The 25,699-nt window shown below is 40.1% G+C and overlaps 1 protein-coding gene across 1 annotated transcript; it reads left to right on the top strand.

The window, feature by feature from the left end:
- LOC310871213 (serotransferrin-1-like) lies at positions 1 to 20,617 on the top strand (the record flags this gene model as incomplete). Its single annotated transcript, XM_083782704.1, has 26 exons — positions 1 to 39; positions 2,687 to 2,789; positions 2,901 to 3,092; positions 3,340 to 3,475; positions 4,158 to 4,213; positions 5,862 to 6,022; positions 6,183 to 6,333; positions 6,445 to 6,605; positions 6,880 to 6,976; positions 7,700 to 7,879; positions 8,124 to 8,274; positions 8,380 to 8,447; positions 8,580 to 8,764; positions 15,030 to 15,132; positions 15,244 to 15,435; positions 15,679 to 15,814; positions 16,232 to 16,280; positions 16,890 to 17,040; positions 17,542 to 17,702; positions 18,002 to 18,098; positions 18,896 to 19,075; positions 19,319 to 19,469; positions 19,575 to 19,642; positions 19,775 to 19,959; positions 20,135 to 20,324; positions 20,574 to 20,617. The coding sequence occupies 26 exons, from the start codon at positions 1 to 3 to the stop codon at positions 20,615 to 20,617; spliced, it is 3,387 nt and encodes a 1,128-aa protein (XP_083638830.1).
- Between the last annotated feature and the right edge of the window lie 5,082 nt (positions 20,618 to 25,699).

Genomic DNA, 25,699 nt, shown 5'->3' with positions numbered 1-25,699 from the left:
ATGGCTGCCAACCCATGCAGCCAGCTGGTTCTGCCTGAGGTTTCTTTCCATTAAAGGGGAGTTTTTCCTCACCACTGTCACTAATATTAATAACATGCTTGCTCTGGGCTGGGAGGACAACATCAGGTCTCTACTCTATACTGTATGTAAATGCAGAGACAACTTGTGGTGATTCTGCACTATACTAAAGGGGAAGTGAAAAGCTGAAGTTAAAATGAAAACCCTTCATGGGTGGCCCAGAAAGAAGTGTAATTAACACTCCAGATTTGGCTGTGTAGTTTGTGGTTTCCCTGGTCCAGAGGTTTCACTACACTATCACTGCTGTGTCAGTGGTCAGAGTCAAAGTTCACATGATTCTGTATACTATTGTAACCTGAGTGTCAGCTCGCCTCAAACCTCAAGTAATTCAGAATTCTGGGCGGGAACCCCTTTTGGTGTTTTACCCCTTCAGGCCCGGGAACCCATTTTGGGGTTCTGTACAGTATTCAAAAAAAATAAATGATGCTGCTATATTTGAAGTTTTTCAGAAAACTTAGGTCAGGCTTTAGAAGGCATTTTTAGAATCAGCTTCAGGCCTAAATGTGTTCATAATGAATAAATATTATATACTGTCTGGGAAGTTATCCCACCCTTTTCACATTGGCCTCTTATAGCGCCACCAACAGGTGGATTTTAGTAAAACACATTTTTGGAACAAAATGCCTCAAATCATCCTTCAATGGCTTAAGAAGAAATGTCACCCTTTTTACATTTGCATATTATAGCGCCACCAGGAGGCCACAACCTGACCTGCCCTGGTGGAGACCTGTGTCCAGAGGGGCACTTTTTCTAGTTATTATTATTATTATTATTATTATTATTATTATTATTATTATTATTATTATTATTATTATTGTTATTGTTATTGTTATTGTTATTGTTATTATTATTATTATTATTTTGACACTCTTTCAGAAACGGACATTTAAATCATTCAGAAACGGACAATTTAAATTATTCAATAATGATAGAGTGGAAAATATAAGTGGTTTCAGTGTAACTGCATGAGTCCTTCATTTACAGACACTAGTTGGTTAAACAAAGACAGATACCTCCTATGACTCATCATGGCTTCATCTGCCCTTAAAAAGTGTAAAAGTGCATGGCCATGGTATTTGAATATCTTAAAAATCTTATGTGCAGGTCTTCATGAATCAGTTAGTGTTAGTTCGTTAGAGATCAAACATGTACTTTAGTTCTACTGTTGGGTAATGTTGACTCGGCAAACACTGCATTGTGGGTCACACAGTCTTTTTACTTTTTTCAGAGGGAAAAGGTGAATTTGTCCACTCTTTTGTCTAACCTGAAATAAATCACAAGAAGTGCCAGAAGTGGTTGGCCAACTGCCAGTGCTTATTTTGAATGACATATTCAGAATTGCTCAATGTTCCTTTATGTATACTGTATATCAATATTTGACCCAAAACTGATTTTAAGTCAGTTATTGATACACAACCTATACTATAGAGCATTGGGCATATTTTACTGCTTTGACAGCATAGACTAATAATCTTTTATTTTTTTACTTGACTCGTCTATGCCTCATGTGATAAATTAGTGTTGTTGTTAACTTTATCCAAATTCTGTATGTCAAAACTCAAAACCCTTTCTGGCGCTCAACACTAACAATTCAAAACTATTGTTTCACTGTGAACAAAGCAATTGGGCAGCAATTTATCTGGTTAATTGTATGAATCAATAAGAACAACATCACATTCATACACTAGCATGAATGAATGGCATTTTGTAATACAAAAAAAATAACCTTATGTATTATCTATGTTCTGTCTAGGATGACATTTTGCTTTTGATTCCAAATTAAATAGTTCCATTTGTATTTATCTTTTTCATTCTATATCTTTTACTTTCCATTTTGATGAAATATCAGAATTTCCAGCCTCTCTTTCATCATGCAGATGAAGTGTTTACAGTGAACAATTACAGAGCCATGCATTAGGAAACCCTGACTAAACTATGACCCTTCTCTGTTTGATCAGCCCACGTTGACGTTTTCTATAAAAACCAGTAGGCTATTGTCACTGAACCATGCAGTCTGCTGTGCACAATTGGAGACTACCACAATCCAACATGAATCTTCTCCTTATTTCGTTGATGCTGGGAAGCCTTGGTAAAGAGTTTTCTTGTATTATTATTATGTTGTCCTTGAAATATTTCTGTCCAATATAGTGGAAATTGAATAATTTTGAGCATATTTTAAACAAAATGAATGTACCAAGATAAACAAGAATCTCTGGATTTATCCTTATCCACAGTGTTCGTGTCTACGGCTCCCACTAACAAAATCAGATGGTGTCTGAAATCCAGCCAAGAAATGATCAAATGTAAAGCACTCATAGCCATAGATTCTTCGTTTGGCTGTGTGCAAAGACAAAACTCCCGCGAATGCATAGAGGCAATTAAGGTGAGAACTAATCCACTTAATAGAGATAGGCAACTACTGCCACTACCTTGATCCAATTCATTTTGTCTTTATTCTCTGCAAATATTCTACATAAGCTGACCTAGGCAAACAAGGGCCAGGATATTTCATTGATTGTTAACACCAAAACTACACTGGTTTAAAAGAGATATATAACCCCTCATTCTAAAATCATCATTTACCAAGATAAATATTCTTTTCTGACAGGCTGGTGAAGCAGATGCCATCACTTTGGATGGAGGTGATATTTACACAGCTGGTTTGGCTCCTTACAAACTGCACCCCATTATTGCTGAGGACTATGGCCCATGTAAGATTAGTAACTGGTGCAGCAACTAGTTCTCCTAATTAGGCTATGGCTATTTGTCTTTCGATTTTGATGTTCTTATCGCTTTAAAACTATTCCTTTGTATACAACTAGCTTCAGACACCTGTTACTACGCTGTTGCTGTGGTAAAGAAGGGCACCGTCAACAGCATCAATGACCTCAAGGGAAGGAAGTCCTGCCACACAGGATTAGGAAAGTCTGCAGGCTGGAACATTCCCATAGGAACTCTGTTAGCATCGAAACAAATCCAGTGGACAGACATCGAGGATAAACCTGTGGAGAAGGGTGAGAGGTCGCTTGTACTTGTATAGTGCTTTTAAACAAGACTGCATTTGCTTTTCTTTTCTGGGTTCCTCCAACAATTTGTTGGTCAATCCAGCTAGGTTTGCATTTGTATTAAAGAGGTGCATACATTATCAATGTTTTAGACACTGTGTAAGAGAGGTACCTATATTGATTATTACTGTAGGAATTGTGTCTGTCTGTCTGCTGTCATCTCCTTAAATTAAATATGACTGTTGTGGTTTTGTAGCGGTGAGTGAATTCTTCTCGGCCAGCTGTGTGCCAGGAGCTGACCGTAGTACATATCCCAATCTCTGTCAGCTATGCGGGTCCGACTGCTCCAGGTCACACTCCAATCCTTACTATGACTATGCAGGTGCATTCAAGTGAGTACATGTTTCTCTTTAGGTATTGTAACATGTATATTGTTTACCTATATTTGATCAGTTCCACTTCAAAGCTGCTGACACGACTGTGGGGAAAAACATATTGCCTTGCCAAAGAGCTTCACAATAAATGACAATATAAAACAATGAAGGCTCAATTTCAGGTTACCGTAGTTTATTTGTACCCACAGATAGACAAACATGATAAACTGCTCAAGTAGGCTACAGAGACATTATCTTATGAACAATTTAGCTAATGTGTGGCAACAATCTGGGAACCCATTAAGTAAACAAAAGAAAGAAAGGAAAACACTTTTTTGTGTAAAACAGGATATCAGGGTTTGGCTCCTCCCCTTTCTTAGTCCTGAATGCCATTGCTTCTAGTTCTATGTTCATTGGACTACTAACAACAACATTACTGTACATATTCTGCTATGAGATTATAACATTGCTATCTTTTATTATTTTATTAAGTACTAGTCTACTATCTACTAGTATCTAGTATTCTAGTAGGAAAGTCGCTGCCTACAATGTTGCTACAGCTGTGTTGTTCATTTGACAATAAACAACAGGGGGTCCCCAGATGACAGTGAATTTAAGGCTGCCTAAAAGGGTAGATAACCACTTCTCTGTTTACTGTTTAGTCTATACCCTTGAAACTGTGTGTCGACCTGTCCCATAGGTGCCTGGAAGACGGACTTGGAGACGTAGCTTTTGTCAAACACCTCACAGTTAGTGGTCAGTATTCAAACATTTTCTGATATGAAATAACTGCAGCATTAATATTGATTCATAGACTGTAGATTGTAGAAGTCGCCTCTTATATAGAAGGCTCTTCCAGTCAATCATGAGTGGAATGGTTCAAACGGATGTTCCCATGCTTTTTTTAATAAGATTGTGTATTTAATAAGTTGCATAGAAGACCATCATCCATATTATAGGAAAAGAGATACAGTTATGTTTTACTAGAATTTCGCGGCCGCTTTGCGACCGCTCATCCCAGAGTTACATTGCCGCGCACTATGGGAAGAAGGAAATTGCGGGAGTTGACTCCACATGTAGTAACGGATGGGTTATTAGTTATTATTATGTGTCCTTATTAGTGTAGTGTAGTGTAGTCAACACGTTATGGCTCATTCACACTGCCCGGTATTTGCTCCGATTATGCTGTCGGGGAGCATTTTTGGCACTGGCCGACAAAACCCCTGATCTGACGTTAAGCGGTGCCCAAAAGTTATAGATCACAAAGGGTTTGCAGGTAGAGCACATGACATGGCCCTAAAAATATATATAATTTTAATATAAAAAACTATTTTTGCATCTGCCGCTTGAGATGACCTGAGATGACTTGATTGATATAAAAAGGGGCCTGTCAGCTCAAACACACAATGCAATAGTTGTTGTTGCGTACAATCATCAGTAGAAAAGTCAAATCCCAAAAATAAAAACCCTACAATTTCCATTTCCCCCCCTCTATTTCCCATTCCATGTGCGTTTGTCTTATAGTTTCTCTGGCCTCTGTACTACTGCCACCTACCGTCCATTCATTGTATTACACAGTGGGTGAAAAAAACACACCCCTTAAGACTAAACCCGACCCATCAGAGGTGTGGCTTCCAGAGGTACCTTTGACATGACATTGTGTGTGTGTGTGTGTGTGTGTGTGTGTGTGTGTGTGTGTGTGTGTGTGTGTGTGTGTGTGTGTGTGTGTGTGTGTGTGTGTGTGTTTCGATAAGCAAAATAGTGAGGCTACAATTTCTCTCCTTCGTCTTCCTTGTTTCTCTTCTCCTGCGGGAGATCAGGATCAGATTCTGACTTCTGAGAGCTAGTGTGTGCCTATTAGAAGACAGGGCAGTGTTGCCAGGTTCGCGAATTGTAAGCGAGTCGTAGTGTGTGTTGAATGGCATTTGAATGGCATTTGTGGGCTTGTGAATGAATTTTCTCACATGTAATTTGTGCTCACTTGCATAAACCTGGCGAATTTAGCGTGGTGAAAGGGCAACAGTGTTCCGGGGGTGTGGGTGCTTCGGGCGATAATGTTTGTAGTAAACAAATGCATTGCCACCGTGAGTGAGGACGGGAGGCATCTTTGGTGGCACTGCAATGATCATTTTTTGGCGGGTGGTGTCGAGTGTTGGCGTTGGGCGCGATAGGAGGAGATAGGTCCCGAACACTGCGAAGGTAAGTGTGTGACGTCACTGCCGTGTGAGTGTGTGTGGTTGTAGTGTGTAAGATGGTGTTGTGGGTGTTGCAATAGCGACGTAGCTGTTGTGGCTTTGGGTTTCTTGCCATGTGTTGGGTACAAGTTCTCTAATATTATAATAGATTATTTCAAACACAAATATATATATTTTTTTTTAAAGACTTTTGGCTTATCATTTTGCAGATGGAGTGCGTTATGAGTTGCTATGTCCGGATGGCACCAGAGCACCCATCGGAAGCTATAAGACCTGCCACCTGGCCAAGGTCCCAGGCCATGCTGTGGTTAGCCGTGCCAATGAACCAGACAGGGCTACTTTAATTCACAATAAACTCACCTCTGTCCAGGTAAGACACAGCTTGTCTGCTGCAGATATGACAGACAGAATAAGGAATTGCTTTTAGATGTGACTACATAATGTCTTAATGTTAATAAGTCAGAAATAGAACATATTTGTCAGGCTTTCTAATGCAAATAATAACTAATAACATTCTTTGTGACTTTCAGGGTTTTAGCCTCTTCTCCTCTAGTGAGTACTCAGGCAAGGATCTGATGTTCAAGGACTCAACAAAAAGACTGGTGAAGATGTCCGAAACCACGGATTCCTTCCTGTATTTGGGTGCCCAGTACATGAGCACCATCCGTTCCCTGAAGCGAGGTAAGGACGGACGGACGGACGGACGGACGGACGGACACTTATTACTTATACAATCACGTTATAAATGCATTTTATTATTGTATTACTGACTTCTTTAACTTTGCTTTCTAGAGCTGTCCAGTGCCACTTCAGGTGGCATCAGATGGTGTGCCGTGAGCCATGCCGAGCGCAGCAAATGTGACACGTGGAGCATCCTCGGCTCTGTTGACGGCGCCGCCGTGGTGGAATGCCAGACAGCCCTCACGGTGGAAGACTGTGTGAAGAAGATCATGGTAAATGCTTACAAGCTTGGGAATAGCTTTGCCCATTTCATGTGGCACACAGGTTAATAAATAATGTGTCCTTGAATGAGGCCCCAAACTAAATTAGCCCCACAATCAGTTGCTTAACCACTTTAACCATAGCTTATTGAAAAGTTTTAGAATAATATCTTTTCATATGGGTCCCTCCCTGGCTCAAAATAGTTTCACATGGGGAAATATATCTGAATTTTGGGGTCATTGACATGAAAAAGGTTTGACAACCACTGTCCTGTCTGCTTCCTAGCGGAGAGAGGCTGATGCCATGGCTGTGGATGGAGGACAGGTGTACACAGCTGGGAAATGTGGTCTCGTTCCTGCCATGGTGGAGCAGTATGATGCAGGTAAAAGGCTAAATAGAAATAGCCTGTAGACATATAAGAATGAACATGTTTTGTGTGAAACAGTAAGATATACAGAGTATTGATGATCGACTGATCATCAATACAATACTGTTTCACATAATCAGGAAAGTAGTTGTTCCTCAGCCTTGGTGGTTCTGACCCTGATCTGAATTAGTCCCTCTGGATGGAGCAGGCATCAAGAGGAGGTATTTGAGGATGATGGGGCAGGATGAGATGTTGTGGATTCTAATGTTTTTGTCAAGTCAAGTCCAGTCCAGTAACTCCCAAAGATGAGCTTAGTCGAAGTAGTGACAGTTTATACATGTATATCAAGACGTATGTGTGTGTGTGTGTGTGTGTGTGTGTGTGTGTGTGTGTGTGTGTGTGTGTGTGTGTGTGTGTGTGTGTGTGTGTGTGATGATGATGATGATGATGTTGGTGGTGTTCAAGATGGAACTGAAGTCCAAGAAGAGCAAGCTGACATTTCCACTTGCACACATGTATATACTGTACTAATATGATTATCGTCTACATCAACACTGATAATTTTTGTTCACATCTCAATCCTCTTCACAGCGCAATGCAGTAACACCGGAAGTGGTAAGTACACCTGAAGCCATTTTGAGTGGCAGCATGGCGTTTTTCTTTCTTTCTTTCTTTCTTGTTGAGCCAAACTATTATTTTATTATTTATTATTAGTTATCATTCGTCTTCTAATACTAGTATCTTCATCCACAGTGTCAGCCTCCTCCTACTTTGCTGTAGCAGTGGTGAAGAGGACTTCTGAGGTGACCTGGGAGAACCTGCAGGGCAAGAGGTCCTGCCACACTGGCCTTGGCAGAACTGCAGGCTGGAACATCCCCATGGGCCTGATCCATAACCAGACAATGAAATGTGACTTCGGTAAGCAGTTGTGTGGAATTGTCACCAACACAATCTAGCTCTGCTTCCGCTCTCTCTCAGTTTATTGCATTATTAAATATGCTTGGCATTTTTATATAGCGTAACGTCACCACTACAGTCAAATGTTGTCAGACCTTCCGGAGTGCTCATATCTCCCACTGTGATTTGAAATATCCAGCAATAATAACACATTTAAAAAAATGATTATGGTTTATATTAGATATTTTCTTGCTCCTTTCTTAAGATGGCTTCTTCAGTGGCAGTTGTGCTCCTGGAGCTCCTGCAGGCTCTAAACTATGTCAGCAGTGTATTGGCAGTGGTAGAGCTGTGGGAGATGATTCCAAATGCAAAGCCAGCGCTGATGAGCGGTACTACGGCTATAACGGGGCCTTCAGGTAAGAGGTGCCATCCAGGGCAGTTATGAACTGATTAAGACTGAACTACATCCTCACAGTGTTGCGCTTCCGCAGAGTAAGTTGTATGCCTTTCAATTGTTATAGATGTCTTGTCGAGGATGGTGGAGATGTTGCCTTCATCAAACACAGTATTGTTCCAGATAACAGTGGTGGTAAGAGACTGCTAATCTCTGCTATTTCCCCAAACAGTCTTGTTTCTCCCAACCGTACCTTTTGTTTACTCATACTGTATAACATGCCTCTTTAACTCTTTCTCCACTCCTCTCGCACCTGCTCGTATCAAGACAATCATCCAACATGGGATAAGACCTTGACTATCGATCCTCTTGAGTACAATCTGGTCTGCCCTGGGAAGAAGGTTCCAATCAATCAGTATGAGTCATGCAACCTAGCCAAGGTGCCAGCTCACGCTGTGGTGACACGCCCAGAAATGCGTGATGAGGTAGTGCGCATACTGAACGACCAGCAGGTTGGTATCAAATCAGAAATAATGAGCTCACACTGTTGAAATGTTTTATGAGCTTCATTACATTTATTTATTGTGATATTTGTTAAGCGAACACTGAGCTGAATATATACCTTATTGTTTATGTTCAGGCCAAGTTTGGTGCCACTGGCACTGATGACTCGTTCCGAATGTTCAATTCTGATGGAGGAAAGGACCTTCTCTTCAAGGAAAAAACAAAGTGTCTCCAGATGGTAGAAAGTGGTTCAGGCTATGATAAATTCCTCGGACATTCGTATATGGCCGCCATGAAGTCCCTAAGGGAATGTGGCACTGCATCAGGTTGGTATTATGGATAAATATTCGCAGGATAAATATTATACCTGTACACACTTTTAATGCCATTATGAAGAAATCCCCATCTATACATATGGCACGTACATGTATATTATCATTACATTATGCAAAGATTACACACACACACACACACACACTTTCTACATTTTCTACATTTACATTTTATGTTTTCTTTTCCCATTAGATCTGGAGAAGTCATGCACTTTCCATTCCTGCCAGCAAAAGAACTAGTTGAGAAAAGGTGACTCAGTCTGATTCGTGCAAACTACCTATATTGGACCCCAAGATGACACTTTTGTTGATGCTTGTTTTCTAGAAATACATAAACACATGTTGAACTTATTTTGAATGTATGAAACTCCCATTCTTTTTTATATACAACAATGCTGTGCACTACTACACTTTTTACAAATGAACACTAAAGAAAAAAGTATACTTTTGCGAATGACCATGATGTACTGTTCGATAAAAAAAACATGTTTTCGACTGAAAAAGGTGTTGCTGTGTTCAGGTGAAAATAGGTTGTTTCTGTTCGACAAAGTATAAATTAGGACTTAGAGGTGATGACAGTCTCATATGCATGTAGGTACTTTGCTTCACCCTTCTCAAATAAATCACTCAATTTCACTACCTATTCTATCAGACTATCATTATTTTGACTTTGTAAAACTGTTACATTTGGTAAATGTAAAAATGTATAATATGTGGGCGCTTGGATAAATGGATATATAGATGGATTGATTGATTGATAGCTTGATTTATATGAATGGTTCTAATCTGACAGCTTTTGAGCCACAACCTCTATGAGTCCTTCAAGTCAAAGTCTATGACAGATGGACAAAGTGTACGCCTAAGTATATTTCTTAGAGATGGCCATGTTGTTTGGTTGGCCCTAAAGGTCAGTCAACACCAACGCAACTCCTTGCAACATGCAACTACTCGCAACTACTTGCAACCATTATGACTGGCCTTAAAATAGTTTTGTTGCAAGGATGTTGTAATGTGCATATTGTTCAGTGACTTTGGTCTGGCCTTTATGTCAAAAGTGTCTACCTCCACAAAACTTAAGGATGACCTCATGGCCTCTCCTCTAGTTTTACCCTTGGGCCAAACACAATCCACTTGCACATATCTCCAGTTCATGCAAGGCCTGGACAACATGTTTAACAGATCATTACCATAATTTAGCTACATATATATTGAAATTCTTTATTTGGAGTACCCCTTGAGATACAATATCTCGTTTTCGAGAGGGTCCACAAATATACAGTCAATACAAGGTAATTAACAGAAAAGAAAAAAAGGAAAAGAAAAGAAAAACAAACAGTTACAAAACACAAAACAACACAAAACAGGGTATTGCACTAGACAAGCAGAGTAGCAACAAGATGGAAAAGTTGTTCCGTCAGTATCATTGTCACTATAGGTCAGCATTAAGATACATTTAATTTGGTTTTCAGCACTGGAGAACTTTTGATGCAAAGAAACATTTAGTTAATCTCATTGATTATAAATTCATTGTTTGCATGAGAGTATATTAAGTAATATTCAGTCAGACAACTCACGAATAGATTAACCAATATTTATTGCAGAATGAGTAACAAGTGTGCATTATGATATTTGACTTGACGTTCGGCTCTGCTGGATTTCTCCCTGCTCGGCACGATTAAGCAACAACATAAAACATAAAGAGCAGGGAGATAGATATATAATAACCCCCCATTGGGAGCATAGATAGCAGAGCCCACCGGTGGTGCTGGGGTGGTGGTGGTGGGAGAAAACATCACATACAACAGCAGAGGAAGGCAGGAAGAGCATGCAGACTAGTGAGCTTAAGTAGCCTGCCCAATTGGTCAGTTGACTGCCGCATCGGCGAATGACGTGTGAGACTTGCACACACTTATGCGCCCACATAGTAATGCAGCATGTTAACCCCCCTTGAGTATAGTATGCGCCTTGAGCATGGCCTGAACCCCCTTGAGGTTGTCTGACTGAACTGACTCGCAAGCTTCGTTTTATTAGTAATAAAGTAAGAAACTAGAATGAACAATCCTATTGAAGCCTTATGTCCCATAGGGGACGAAGAGGAGTAAGTAAGTAAGTAATATTAAGTAATAGTGTATGAATAAATAAATAATAAATAAATGGAGTGAGATGGTCATGGGCATGTACAAGAGGTCGTAATATAAGAAGACAGTGCGCTTTTGAACATATTAAAAGATGAGATGGTTCGAATATGTGTTGGTAAATTGTTCCAATTAGAGGGGGCTTTAAATATGAACGCTTTCTTACCTAAAGCATTGGAGACTGTTGGAACAGAAAAATAGGGTTGAGCCGAGTGCCTCAACTGGTAATTGGTAGTGGATGGTACTAGAAACAGTTTGAGATATTGTGGATAGTTGAAGTGTTTACATTTAAAAATAAACTGGGTCCAATGACGCTGTCTTCTTATAGTGAGAGAGGGCAACTCAAGATTTTCATACATAGTACAATTGTGAGTTGTAAAAGGACAACCTAGGATAAATCTGCAAAGTTTGTTGTGTAAACTATATTGAGACTGTTCAAATTGGATTTAGATGCGGTTTGATACACGACATCGGCATAATCAAATATGGGTAAAATGAGTTGTAGAACTACATATCTGAAAGCCTTTTCAATTACTGGAAGACACACCATTATTTGTTTTCCATAATCAGTGACCACATACAGTAGATGAGTAGATGTTGCAACATAGGTATTCCAAGCAAAGAAAACCAAATATTAGCAATATTCCTGAAACCGTGAACTGATTAACTGAATGACCTGGTGACGTATGGACCCCAAGGACCCGCCCTGCAGCATACAGATACAGATCAGGGGGGCAGTCAGACAGATATTTTGTGAAGCCACTAAGGAAATCGGGACTTCCTGAAAGTTCATATAATGGCCTGTTGTGGCGCTGTCATTGGGCCCAAAAAAACCCATAGCTCCATAGAGGCCCATGTATTTGGGCCCAACTTCACCTAGACTGTATTACCTTAATAAACATGGTCATGAATACTTCCAGTCACTAGTTTAAAGTCTCATTTCTCATGTCATAATATTCTTTTTGGAAAATTATGGTCCCAATTATAAAAGAAATGACCATAAAGTCGCGTATGTTCTGAGGGGCGTGGCTACCGTTACAGTCTATGATCGGGAGCCACCCCCCGTTCAGTCAAAATAAAAACCAACGAAGAGTAAGGGGGGAAGTCCCGCCTCGTTGTCTGGGCCAGCCAATGGCCAGCTGGGCCCAAATGGAGCCAGCCAATGGCCAGCTGGGCCCAAACGGATCTAGAAATATGGCGACTTACAGTGCAAGGAATTACAGGCTTCATTTTACGTCCATGTTAGACCCGGGGAACGCTTTGTCCAATTGTTTTACAGTCTATGATACAGATACAATACAATACAGTATGCCTAGTAGTCAACGGTTGAGAAACAGTGGTATGTATACACATGGGATGCATAGCAAGTGTTAACTTACAAAAGCACTAATCTTAGCCCATATCCCCACCCAACACAATAGTGGTCCCCAGGTTGATTCTAAGTCAGGGTGGTGGTCCCTGGTTCACAATCAGTTGAAAACCCCTGCTCTAAACATCCAGTCAGACTCAAGGTCCTAGGGAGCAGCTAGGGTAACACAATATTGATTGTTTATTGTATTGATTCTGTTCTTCGATCATGTAAGTTCTCAGTTTAGGCTTCTCTGATTGACCTTTGGCAATGATGTATGTCAACATGTACGTACAGTGAATATTTAAATACCATAAACCAGAAACACATACTGTACATAAGAACAGGGTCTGTTGTTGGTAGCAGTTGGGACCTTATTCCCCTCATTTGACATTGATACTGTACGTCACATAAGGACATGTCACTCCCGTCCGCATCTAAATGCACACAATGTAATGTAACATGATACTGATCACTGAATACCATGAGGAACTGTTGTGTATATAGATCAGCACAGCAAGGATTACAGTAAAATAATTCTGATTTAGCATACATCAAATACATACAATATATTAATACATCCTTAAATGAAAAATCTAGGTTATTCAATCCTGTTTTTTTTGTACTCTCTGCACACACCGTGGCTTTATTAAAGCCCCAGGTAACACTTGCACTTATAGTTAAGTCAAGTGTAACTTTGAAATAACAGTACCATGGGTGTACAGTTACATATAAAGTATATATAAGTATGTATGACCAAGTATACAGTAGGTTACACACCGTAAGATTAATTAAACTCTGATAGATTTAAGGTCAAGGAAGATGGCTGCCAACCCATGCAGCCTGGTTCTGCCTGACGTTTCTTTCCATTAAAGGGGAGTTTTTCCTCACCACTGTCACTAATATTAATAAAATGCTTGCTCTGGGCTGGGAGGACAACATCAGGTCTCTACTCTATACTGTATGTAAAGCAGTCTGCAGAGACAACTTGTGGTGATTCTGCACTATAATAAAGGGGAATTGAAAAACTGAAGTTAAAATGAAAACCCTTCATTTGTGGCCCAGGAAGAAGTATAATTAACACTCCAGATTTGGCTGTGTAGTTTGTGGTTTCCCTGGTCCAGAGGTTTCACTACACTATCACTGCTGTGTCAGTGGTCAGAGTCAAAGTTCACATGATTGTGTAAACTATTACTATTGTAACCTGAGTGTCAGCTCAAACCTCAAGTAATTCACAATTCTGGGCGGGAACCCTTTTTGGTGTTTTACACCTTCTGGCCAGGAACCCATTTTGGGGTTCTGTACAGTATTCAAAATAAAAAATAAATAAATGATGCTGCTATATTTGAAGTTTTTCAGAAAACTTAGGTCAGGCTTTAGAAGGCATTTTTAGAATCGGCCCATTTTGAACAAAAAACCTCAAATAATGAACGGAGCGTGCAATTTACGTGACTTTCCTACTAAGCTGAGGAATATATCCCAGTCCCACCCTTTTCACATTGGCCAACAGGTGGATTTTTGCAAAACACATTTTTGGAACAAAATGCCTCAAATCATCCAATTGCCATTCAAAGAAGAAATGTCACCCTTTTCACATTGGCCTATTATAGCACCACCAGGAGGCCACAACCTGACCTGCCCTGACCTGTGCCCAGAGGGGTACTTATCTTTTACTTTCCATTATGATGAAATATCAGAATTTCCAGCCTCTCTTTCATCATGCAGATGAAGAAGTGTTCACAGTGAACAATTACAGAGCCATGCATTAGGAAACCCTGACCAAACTATGACCCTTCTCTGTTTGATCAGCCCACGTTGACATTTTCTATAAAAACCATAGGCTATTCTCACTGAACCATGCAGTCTGCTGTGCACATTTGGAGACTACCACAATCCAACATGAATCTTCTCCTTATTTCGTTGATGCTGGGAAGCCTTGGTAAAGAGTTTTCTTGTATTATTATTATGTTGTCCTTGATATATTTCTGTCAAATATAGTGGAAATTGAATAATTTTTAGCATATTTTAAACAAAATTAATGTACCAAGATAAACAAGAATCTCTGGATTTATCCTTATCCACAGTGTTCGTGTCTACGGCTCCCACTAACAAAATCAGATGGTGTCTGAAATCCAGCCAAGAAATGATCAAATGTAAAGCACTCATAGCCATAGATTCTTCGTTTGGCTGTGTGCAAAGACAAAACTCCCGCGAATGCATAGAGGCAATTAAGGTGAGAACTAATCCACTTAATAGAGATAGGCAACTACTGCCACTACCTTGATCCAATTCATTTTGTCTTTATTCTCTGCAAATATTCTACATAAGCTGACCTAGGCAAACAAGGGCCAGGATATTTAATTGATTGTTAACACCAAAACTACACTGGTTTAAAAGAGATATATAACCCCTCATTCTAAAATCATCATTTACCAAGATAAATATTCTTTTCTGACAGGCTGGTGAAGCAGATGCCATCACTTTGGATGGAGGTGATATTTACACAGCTGGTTTGGCTCCTTACAAACTGCACCCCATTATTGCTGAGGACTATGGCCCATGTAAGATTAGTAACTGGTGCAGCAACTAGTTCTCCTAATTAGGCTATGGCTATTTGTCTTTCGATTTTGATGTTCTTATCACTTTAAAACTATTCCTTTGTATACAACTAGCTTCAGACACCTGTTACTACGCTGTTGCTGTGGTAAAGAAGGGCACCGTCAACAGCATCAATGACCTCAAGGGAAGGAAGTCCTGCCACACAGGATTAGGAAAGTCTGCAGGCTGGAACATTCCCATAGGAACTCTGTTAGCATCGAAACAAATCCAGTGGACAGACATCGAGGATAAACCTGTGGAGAAGGGTGAGAGGTCGCTTGTACTTGTATAGTGCTTTTAAACAAGACTGCATTTGCTTTTCTCCTCTGGGTTCCTCCAACAATTTGTTGGTCAATCCAGGTTTCCATTTGTATTAAAGAGGTGCATACATTATCAATGTTTTAGACACTGTCTAATAGAGGTACCTATATTGATTATTACTGTAGGAATTGTGTCTGTCTGTCTGCTGTCATCTCCTTAAATTAAATATGACTGTTGTGGTTTTGTAGCGGTGAGTGAATTCTTCTCGGCCAGCTGTGTGCCAGGAGCTGACCGTAGTACATATCCCAAGCTCTGTCAGCTATGCGGGTCCGACTGCTCCAGGTCACACTCCAATCCTTACTATGACTATGCAGGTGCATTCAAGTGAGTACTACATGTTCCTCTTTATTGTAACATGTATATTGTTTACCTATATTTGATCAGTTCCACTTCAAAGCTGCTGACACGACTGTGGGGAAAAACATATTGCCTTGCCAAAGAGATTTACAATAAATTACAATATAAAACAATAAAGGCTCAATTTCAGGTTAGTTTATTTGTACCCATATGGTAGAACACAGAATGTTTGTCACAATAGACAAACATGATAAACTGCTCAAGTAGGCTACAGAGACATTATCTTATATTATCTTTGAACAATTTAGCCAATGTGTGGCAACAATCTGGGAACCCATTAAGTAAAAAAAAAAAGAAGAAAGTAAAATACATTTTTTTGTGTAAAACAGGATATCACTTCTCACGGATAACCACTTCTCTGTTTACTGTTGACCTGTCCCGTAGGTGCCTGAAAGACGGACTTGGAGACGTAGCTTTTGTCAAACACAGCACAGTTAGTGGTCAGTATTCAAACATTTTCTGATATGAAATAACTGCAGCATTAATATTGATTCATAGACTGTAGATTGTAGAAGGCTCTTCCAGTCAATCATGAGTGGAATGGTTCAAACGGATGTTCCCATGCTTTTTTTAATAAGATTGTGTATTTAATAAGTTGCATAGACCATCATCCATATTATAGGAAAAGAGATAGTTATGTTTTATTATTTCAAACACAAATATATATATTTTTTAAGACTTTTGGCTTATCATTTTGCAGATGGAGTGCATTATGAGTTGCTATGTCCGGATGGCACCAGAGCACCCATCGGAAACTATAAGAAGTGCCACCTGGCCAAGGTCCCAGGCCATGCTGTGGTTAGCCGTGCCAATGAACCAGACCGGGCTACTTTAATTCACAAAAAACTCACCTCTGTCCAGGTAAGACACAGCTTGTCTACCCAGATAAATGTGTTAATTGCTGCAGACATGACAGACAGAATAAGGAATTGCTTTTAGATGTGACTACATAATGTCTTAATGTTAATAACTCAGAAATATAACATATTTGTCAGGCTTTCTAATGCAAATAATAACTAATAACATTCTTTGTGACTTTCAGGGTTTTAGCCTCTTCTCCTCTAGTGAGTACTCGGGCAAGGATCTGATGTTCAAGGACTCAACAAAAAGACTGGTGAAACTGTCCGAAACCACGGATTCATTCCTGTATTTGGGTGCCCAGTACATGAGCACCATCCGTTCCCTGAAGCGAGGTAAGGACGGACGGACATGCAGACAGACAGACAGACAGACAGACAGACAGACAGACAGACAGACAGACAGACAGACAGACAGACAGACAGACAGACAGACAGACAGACAGACAGACAGACAGACAGACAGACAGACAGACAGACAGACAGACAGACAGACAGACAGACAGACAGACAGACAGACAGACAGACAGACAGACAGACAGACAAATTCAATTCAAAGGAGCTTTATTCGAATGAGAAAACATACGTTTACATTGCCAAAGCAAGTGTCAAAATATAATGAACTGTTGAGAATGGGGAAAGTATCGTATATACAGTTGGAGGGCGTACAACATTTTGTAAACAGAGCTATGTCACATTGCATTATGTTATACAGGGTATAAAGCTTTTTTGAAAGAAATAGCAGCGATTGTTTTTGCAGTCACTTATTACTTATACAATCACGTTATAAATGCATTTAATTGTTTTATTACTGACTTCTTTAACTTTGCTTTCCAGAGCTGTCCAGTGCCACTGCAGGTGGCATCAGATGGTGTGCCGTGAGCCATGCCGAGCGCAGCAAATGTGACACGTGGAGCATCCTCGGCTCTGTTGACGGCGCTGCCGTGGTGGAATGCCAGACAGCCCTCACGGTGGAAGACTGTGTGAAGAAGATCATGGTAAATGCTTACAAGCTTGGCAATAGCTTTGCCCATTCCATGTGGCACACACATGTTAATAAATAATGTGTCCTTGAATGAGGCCCCAAACTAAATTAGCCCCACAATCCGTTGCTTAACCACTTTAACCATAGCTTATTGAAAAGTTTTGGAATAACACAATAAACACAAATCATTTCATATGGGTCTTTCCCTGGCTGAAAATAGTGTCAGATGGGGGTCCGCAGCTAAATATATCTGAATTCGGGGGTCATTGACATGAAAAAGGTTTGACAACCACTGTCCTGTCTGCTTCCTAGCGGAGAGAGGCTGATGCCATGGCTGTGGATGGAGGACAGGTGTACACAGCTGGGAAATGTGGTCTCGTTCCTGCCATGGTGGAGCAGTATGATGCAGGTAAAAGGCAAAATAGAAACAGCCTGTACTGTATAGTGAGATATACAGTACAGTATTGATGATCGACTGATCATCAATACAATACTGTTTCACATCATCAGGAAAGAAGTTGGTTCTTCTGACCCTGAATATGAATTAGTCCCTCTTGATGCAGCAGGCATCAAGAGGAGGAATTTGAGGATGATGGGGCAGGATGAGATGTTGTGGATTTGAAAACCTTTAGTGCTACGATTGTGCGCGGGGAGACGACAATTAACACATCTTGTCTGCCCAAAACGTAATTCCTGGATACACCACTGGTCCAGTCCAGTAACTCCCAAAGATGAGCTTAGTCGAAGTAGTGACAGTTTATACATGTATTATGTATATCAAGACAGGGTGTGTGTGTGTGTGTGTGTGTGTGTGTGTGTGTGTGTGTGTGTGTGTGTGTGTGTGTGTGTGTGTGTGTGTGTGTGTGTGTGTGTGTGTGTGTGTGTGTGTGTGTGTGTGTGTGTGATGATGGTGTTCAAGATGGAACTGAAGTCCAAGAAGAGCAAGCTGACATTTCCACTTGCACACATAATAGTGTAGTGTATATACTGTACTAATATGATTATCTTCTACATCAACACTGATATTGTTCACATCTCAATCCTCTTCACAGCGCAATGCAGTAACACCGGAAGTGGTAAGTACACCTGAAGCCATTTTGAGTGGCAGCATGGCGTTTTTTCTTTCTTTCTTTTTCTTTCTTTGTTGTTGAGCCAAACTATTATTTTATTATTTATTATTAGTTATCATTCGTCTTCTAATACTAGTATCTTCATCCACAGTGTCAGCCTCCTCCTACTTTGCTGTAGCAGTGGTGAAGAGGACTTCTGAGGTGACCTGGGAGAACCTGCAGGGCAAGAGGTCCTGCCACACTGGCCTTGGCAGAACTGCAGGCTGGAACATCCCCATGGGCCTGATCCATAACCAGACAATGAAATGTGACTTCGGTAAGCAGTTGTGTGGAATTGTCACCAACACAATCTAGCTCTGCTTCCGCTCTCTCTCAGTTTATTGCATTATTAAATATGCTTGGCATTTTTATATAGCTAACGTCACCACTACAGTCAAATGTTGTCAGACCTTCCGGAGTGCTCATATCTCCCACTGTGATTTGAAATATCCAGCAATAATAACACATTTAAAAAAGATATTATGGTTTATATTAGATCCTTTCTTGCTCCTTTCTTAAGATGGCTTCTTCAGTGGCAGTTGTGCTCCTGGAGCTCCTGCAGGCTCTAAACTATGTCAGCAGTGTATTGGCAGTGGTAGAGCTGTGGGAGATGATTCCAAATGCAAAGCCAGCGCTGATGAGCGGTACTACGGCTATAACGGGGCCTTCAGGTAAGAGGTGCCATCCAGGTCAGTTATGAACTGATTAAGACTGAACTACATCCTCACAGTGTTGCGCTTCCGCACAGTAAGTTGTATGCCTTTCAATTGTTATAGATGTCTTGTCGAGGATGGTGGAGATGTTGCCTTCATCAAACACAGTATTGTTCCAGATAACAGTGGTGGTAAGAGACTGCTAATCTCTGCTATTTCCCCAAACCGTCTTGTTTCTCCCAACCGTACCTTTTGTTTACTCATACTGTATAACATGCCTCTTTAACTATTTCTCCACTCCTATCGCACCTGCTCGTATCAAGCCAATCATCCAACATGGGATAAGAATTTGAATATCAATCCTCTTGACTACAATCTGGTCTGCCCTGGGAAGAAGGTTCCAATCACTCAGTATAAGTCATGCAACCTAGCCAAGGTGCCAGCTCACGCTGTGGTGACACGCCCAGAAATGCGTGATGAGGTAGTGCGCATACTGAACGACCAGCAGGTTGGTATCAAATCAGAAAGAATTCATCTTGAGCTCACACTGTTGAAATGTTGCCATTAAATACTTGTAGTTTAGGGCAGCCATTTTATGAGCTTCATTACATTTATTTATTTTCATTGTGATATTTGTTGAGCGAACACTGAGCTGAATATATTGTATTATTGTTTATGTTCAGGCCAAGTTTGGTGCCACTGGCACTGATGACTCGTTCCGAATGTTCGATTCTGATGGAGGAAAGGACCTTCTCTTCAAGGAAAAAACAAAGTGCCTCCAGATGGTAGAAAGTGGTTCAGGCTATGATAAATTCCTCGGACCTTCGTATATGGCCGCCATGAAGTCCCTAAGGGAATGTGGCACTGCATCAGGTTGGTATTATGGATAAATATTCGCAGGAGAGGTACTCAATTTAGTACACAAATATTATACCTGTACATTCCATTATGAAGAAAACCCCATCTATACATATACGTGTATATTATCATTACATTATGCAAAGATTACACACACACACACACACACACACACACACACACACACACACACACACACACACACACACACACACACTTTCTACATTTTCTACATTTACATTTTATTTTCTCTTTTCCCATTAGATCTGGAGAAGTCATGCACTTTCCATTCCTGCCAGCAAAAGTGATTCTGATTCGTGCAAACTACCTATATTGGACCCCAAGATGACATTTGTTTGTTTTGTTGATGCTTGTTTTCTAGAAATACATAAACACTTATTTTGAATGTATGAAACTCCCATTCTTTTTTTTCCTTTTCGACAAAGTATAAATTAGGACTTGCCTGAGGTGATGACAGTCTCATATGCATGTAGGTACTTTGCTTCACCCTTCTCAAATAAAACACTCAATTTCACTACCTATTCTATCATTATTTTGACTTTCATTGTAAAACTATTACATTTGGTAAATGTCAAAATGTATAATATGTGGGCGCTTGGATAGATGGATAGATTGATTGATAGATTGATTTATATGAGCTTTTGAGCCACAACCTCTATGAGTCCTTCAAGCCAAAGTCTATGAAAGATGGACAAAGTGTAAGCCTAAGTATATTATTTAGAGATGGCCATGTTGGTTGGTTGGCCTGTCCGTCTGTCTATCCATCCAACACTTTGGTTAAAAAAAAAAGAACATCTAGAAAAATACTGGCTGGATTAGTAGAATTTGCGGTGAACTTCATGCTCCCCAGAGGATGCCCAGTCATAATTTTTGTGATCCAGTGGTCTTTCCTTTAGTGCCACCCTAAAGGCCAGTCCACACCAACGCAACTCCTTGCAACATGCAACTAATCACAACTACTTGCAACCATTATGACCTGCCTTAAAATAGTTTTGTTGCAAGGAGTTATATTGTTCAGTGACTTTGGTCTGGCCTTTACGTCAAAAGTGTCACTGTCCATACATCTCAAGATCTACCTCCACAAAACTTAAGGATGAACTCTACTGATTTTGACCTCATGGCCTCTCCTCTAGTTTTACCCTTGGGCAAAACACAATCCACTTCCACACACTATCTCCTAATGGTGGACTAACATGAAATGTGCTGCAGCATTCATGTTCCCTGAAGGAAGTGAAGTGACCCCATGCCCTTTGCTTTAGTGTCAGACAATTGTCAACTTTGCACTAGATATCTCATAAGCTAACATACAGTTTGCACTGCAGGATGAACCCTATATTGATTTTGGTGACGTCGTGGATTTTCCTTTTAGAATCAACACCCTTTGACCAACAGGATGGCAGCGCACAGCACAGGCTTTATTAATATTAGTGACAGTGGTGAGGAAAAACTCCCCTTTAATGGAAAGAAACCTCAGGCAGAACCAGCTGGCTGCATGGGTTGGCAGCCATCTTTCTTGACCTTAAATCTATCAGAGTTTAATTAATCTTACGGTGTGTAACCTGTATACTTGGTCATACATACTTATATATAAAGTTACGGATATGTAACTGTACACCCATGGTACTGTTATTTCAAAGTTACACTTGACTTAACTGTAAGTGCAAGTGTTACCTGGGGCTTTAATAAAGCAAAGGTGTGTGCAGAGAGTACAAAAGAAAACATGATTGAATAACCTAGATTTTTCATTTAAGGAAGTATTAATATAGTGTATGTATTTGATGTATGCTAAATCAGAATTTTACTGTAATCCTTGCTGTGCTGATCTATATACACAACACTTCCTGGTATTCAGTGATCAGTATCATGTTACATTACATTGTGTGCATTTAGATGCGGACGGGAGTGACATGTCCTTATGTGACATACATTATCAATGTCAAATGAGGGGAATAAGGTCCCCAGGCCGTATTCACCACTCTCAACTACTCTCAGATCATGATGCACGTTTTGCGCCGGTGCGCCACCACCAGGTTGGAGATCCAGGGTGACAGAATAACCTACTTAATGATGTCATCAACCATCATGCAGAGCAAGGGGAGAACAGTGGGAGAGGACAGACATTGCAATGCAGACACCTTAACCTGAACAGCTATGTCAGAGAGCCTTATGTAATGTTGCGTTCACACTAGCATCTACAAAGCTACCGTTCATTTTCAATGTAAACCAGCGACATGAAGATAAAATGATACATCAGACATTTGTAGCTGCTACAAAAGCTACTACAGCTACAAAGAAGTTATAAGCTGGTTTCAACTTCAGTACAAATCTACAAATATGCTGTGTAGCTTTTTATAACAACTTGCAGCATGCCTGGACTGGACTGATTGGGACACGTTCAGAGATGGTTCATTAGATGAAATCACCACAGTTACAAACGATTATATTAATTTTTGTGTACAGCTGGTTGTTCCCACAAAGGAGATAAAAATCTATCCAAACAACAAATCATATGTGACAAAAGATATAAAAAATGTAATAAATGAAAGGAAAACAGCTTTCATAAACAAAGATTTTGGTGCACTTAAATTGGCAGATAAAAAGTTAAAAACGAAAATGAGGCAGGCAAAATTGGCACATAGACAGCGTCTGGAGGATGCGTTTAATGCCAACGATCACAAAAAGGCATGGGATACTATGAAATCTATGACAGGAATGTCAACCCCAACGAAACCTATTGTGACCGAAAATGAACTTGTCTTTTCCAATGACCTAAACACCTTTTTCGCCTGATTTGAATCATTGGACAATTCCTCAAAGTGCACTGAAATACTGAAGGCTGTAACACCTGCCCCCTCAGACAGAATTACCATCTCTGAAGAGGATGTAAGGAAAGTGTTTCAGTGTACTAACACAAGGAAAGCTAATGGGCCAGATGAATGCAGTGCTTTTCTCCTCAAACACTTTGCATCTGAGCTGGCTCCAGTGTGGCAACCAATATTCCAAACCTCTGTAGACACACACACAATTCCCCTGTCTTGGAAAACCTCACACATAAAACCACTACCCAAAATCCAATGTCCAAAAGAACATAAGGTTTACAGACCCATAGCTCTCACTTCAGTGATTATGAAATACTGTTACAACATCTTGTCAGTATAACCAAAGACAAATTCGACCCCAGTCAGTTTGCCTACAAAAAGGGTTGCGGTACAGAGGATGCGGTTGTCACACTGGTCCACTTAATTACAAAACACCTAGATAAGTCAAATAAGAATCATGCGAGAGTGCTATTCTTAGACTTTTCTTCAGCTTTCAACACAATACAGTCGGATATACTAGTGTCAAAAATGGTACAGTTGGAACTGAATCCATACTTAATTCACTGGTATGCTTCTTTTCTTACTAACAGAGTACAGAGGGTGAAAGTGAACACAACCCTCTCATCAGCATTAACTACTAATGTTGGTGCTCCCCAGGGTTGTGTGAGCTCAGCTGTACTCTTCACCCTTTATACTGACAGCTGTCGTATTGAGGAATGCCTGTCTGAATGTCGCACTGACACACCAGACCAATACATTCTAAAATACTCAGATGATACAGTTTTGATTTCTCTCCTAGATAGTTCCAGTGATCCTGGACTGCACCAACACAGAGTAAATAAGGTGGTTGAATGGAGTGATAACAACGCTCTCATCATTAACACAAAAAAGACAGAAGAGATTGTTTTTGGTACACCACCAGAGATACACAGATCCCCCATTACTATTCATGGTGAACCGATCAACCAGGTATGTTCGTACAAATACCTAGGAGTAGTAATAGACCATCTTTTGTCATGGAAAGATCAGATTGATTCAGTGTGTAAGAAAACAAAGCAAAGAATCTACTTCCTTCGCCGTCTAAGATCCTTCGGTGCTAGTAGACGGATTCTTCTTTTGTTTTTCACTTCTGTTATTATGAGTGTTCTTCAGTACTGTAGTACCACCTGGTATGGATGTTTGTCTGCAGCCCTAAAGTCACAACTGCTGCAACAACTGAACATTTGTTCAAAGATTGTTGGACAACAACTTCAGACACTTTATACATCCACATATGATAACAGCATCCTAAGGTTAGCAAGGAATATCACCTCTAATACTAAGCATGTGTTGTATGGGGAATATAGGTTGCTACCTTCAGGAAGGAGATATGGTGTACCAGCATACAATAAGGTCAGACTAAAGAGGTCCTTTGTCTACCAATCGACCTTGAGGCTTAATCAGGAGATGTAGTAGCCACAGGATAATCTAAGCGGTGGATATTGCTCATGTCTTTATGTATGTAAATTGTCCTGTTTGTGTTTTGTTATGTGTTTCTGCATACTTGGCTGCTGTGTCGCAAGACAAATTTCAGTGTGAACTGACAATAAAGTACTATATCATATCATATCATATCATAATATTTTGGCTCCAGGGTAGGGAGCATACTAACTGTGGGTTTGTATATAGAGACACTTAGTTATCTTTAATTATGTATATTATGGGGGATATGGGGATAATTTATATTATGTATTATGACATACTGTAATACATAATTAGTTAGTATGCTCCCTACCCTGGAGCCAATTAGCAATCAATTCATCAGACACCACACAATATACATAATGTCAAAATAATATTTATAATAATATACTCTCTACAACATACCCAATAAAGAATGATTCAAACTTTAACCAATTTGTGTCACAACCTTCCGGTTATAGATTATGGGGAAGAAATAACACAGGAACTTAATACAGGTTGTTAAATGAATCATCAGTGGCAGGGTGAAGATGCCACAGACAGACAGACAGACAGACAGACAGACAGACAGACAGACAGACAGACAGACAGACAGACAGACAGACAGACAGACAGACAGACAGACAGACAGACAGACAGACAGACAGACGCAGTGAATTATTATAGATTATGTTTTTAGTCTTAATGCAGGTTTGGGATCATGTGGGGAATGATGGCCCTCTATTGGCCAGTCACCACCACTGGTTATTTACCAGGTATCTTCACATTGAAGGGGTTTTAGCTTGAATATACAGTAGGCTCAATTTATATTCTTTACCAGGATGTCTGAAATTAGACAGATGGAAAGGATTCGGCAACATTGGCCATATTTTGACCATTGGTTTTTCTGAATCAAAACAGGAAATACCTTTAAGAATGGTCTACACTCTATCTACATCTGCAGTACAGTATTCATTTTCAATGGATGCACCTGAAATAACAAAAGTTGTATTGTCCCGAGTAAGAACCAGGAGTAAAGTGATGAATAATGATGACAGGCAGTCTGGGGTGTCCCAGCTGAGGAAAGACGTACCCCAATCGAAAGCTTTA

This window comes from Protomyctophum parallelum (assembly GCF_964188405.1).
Source record: "Protomyctophum parallelum genome assembly, chromosome: 14".
Taxonomy (NCBI): Eukaryota; Metazoa; Chordata; class Actinopteri; order Myctophiformes; family Myctophidae; genus Protomyctophum; species Protomyctophum parallelum.
This window is presented reverse-complemented; position numbering and strand designations above follow the sequence as displayed.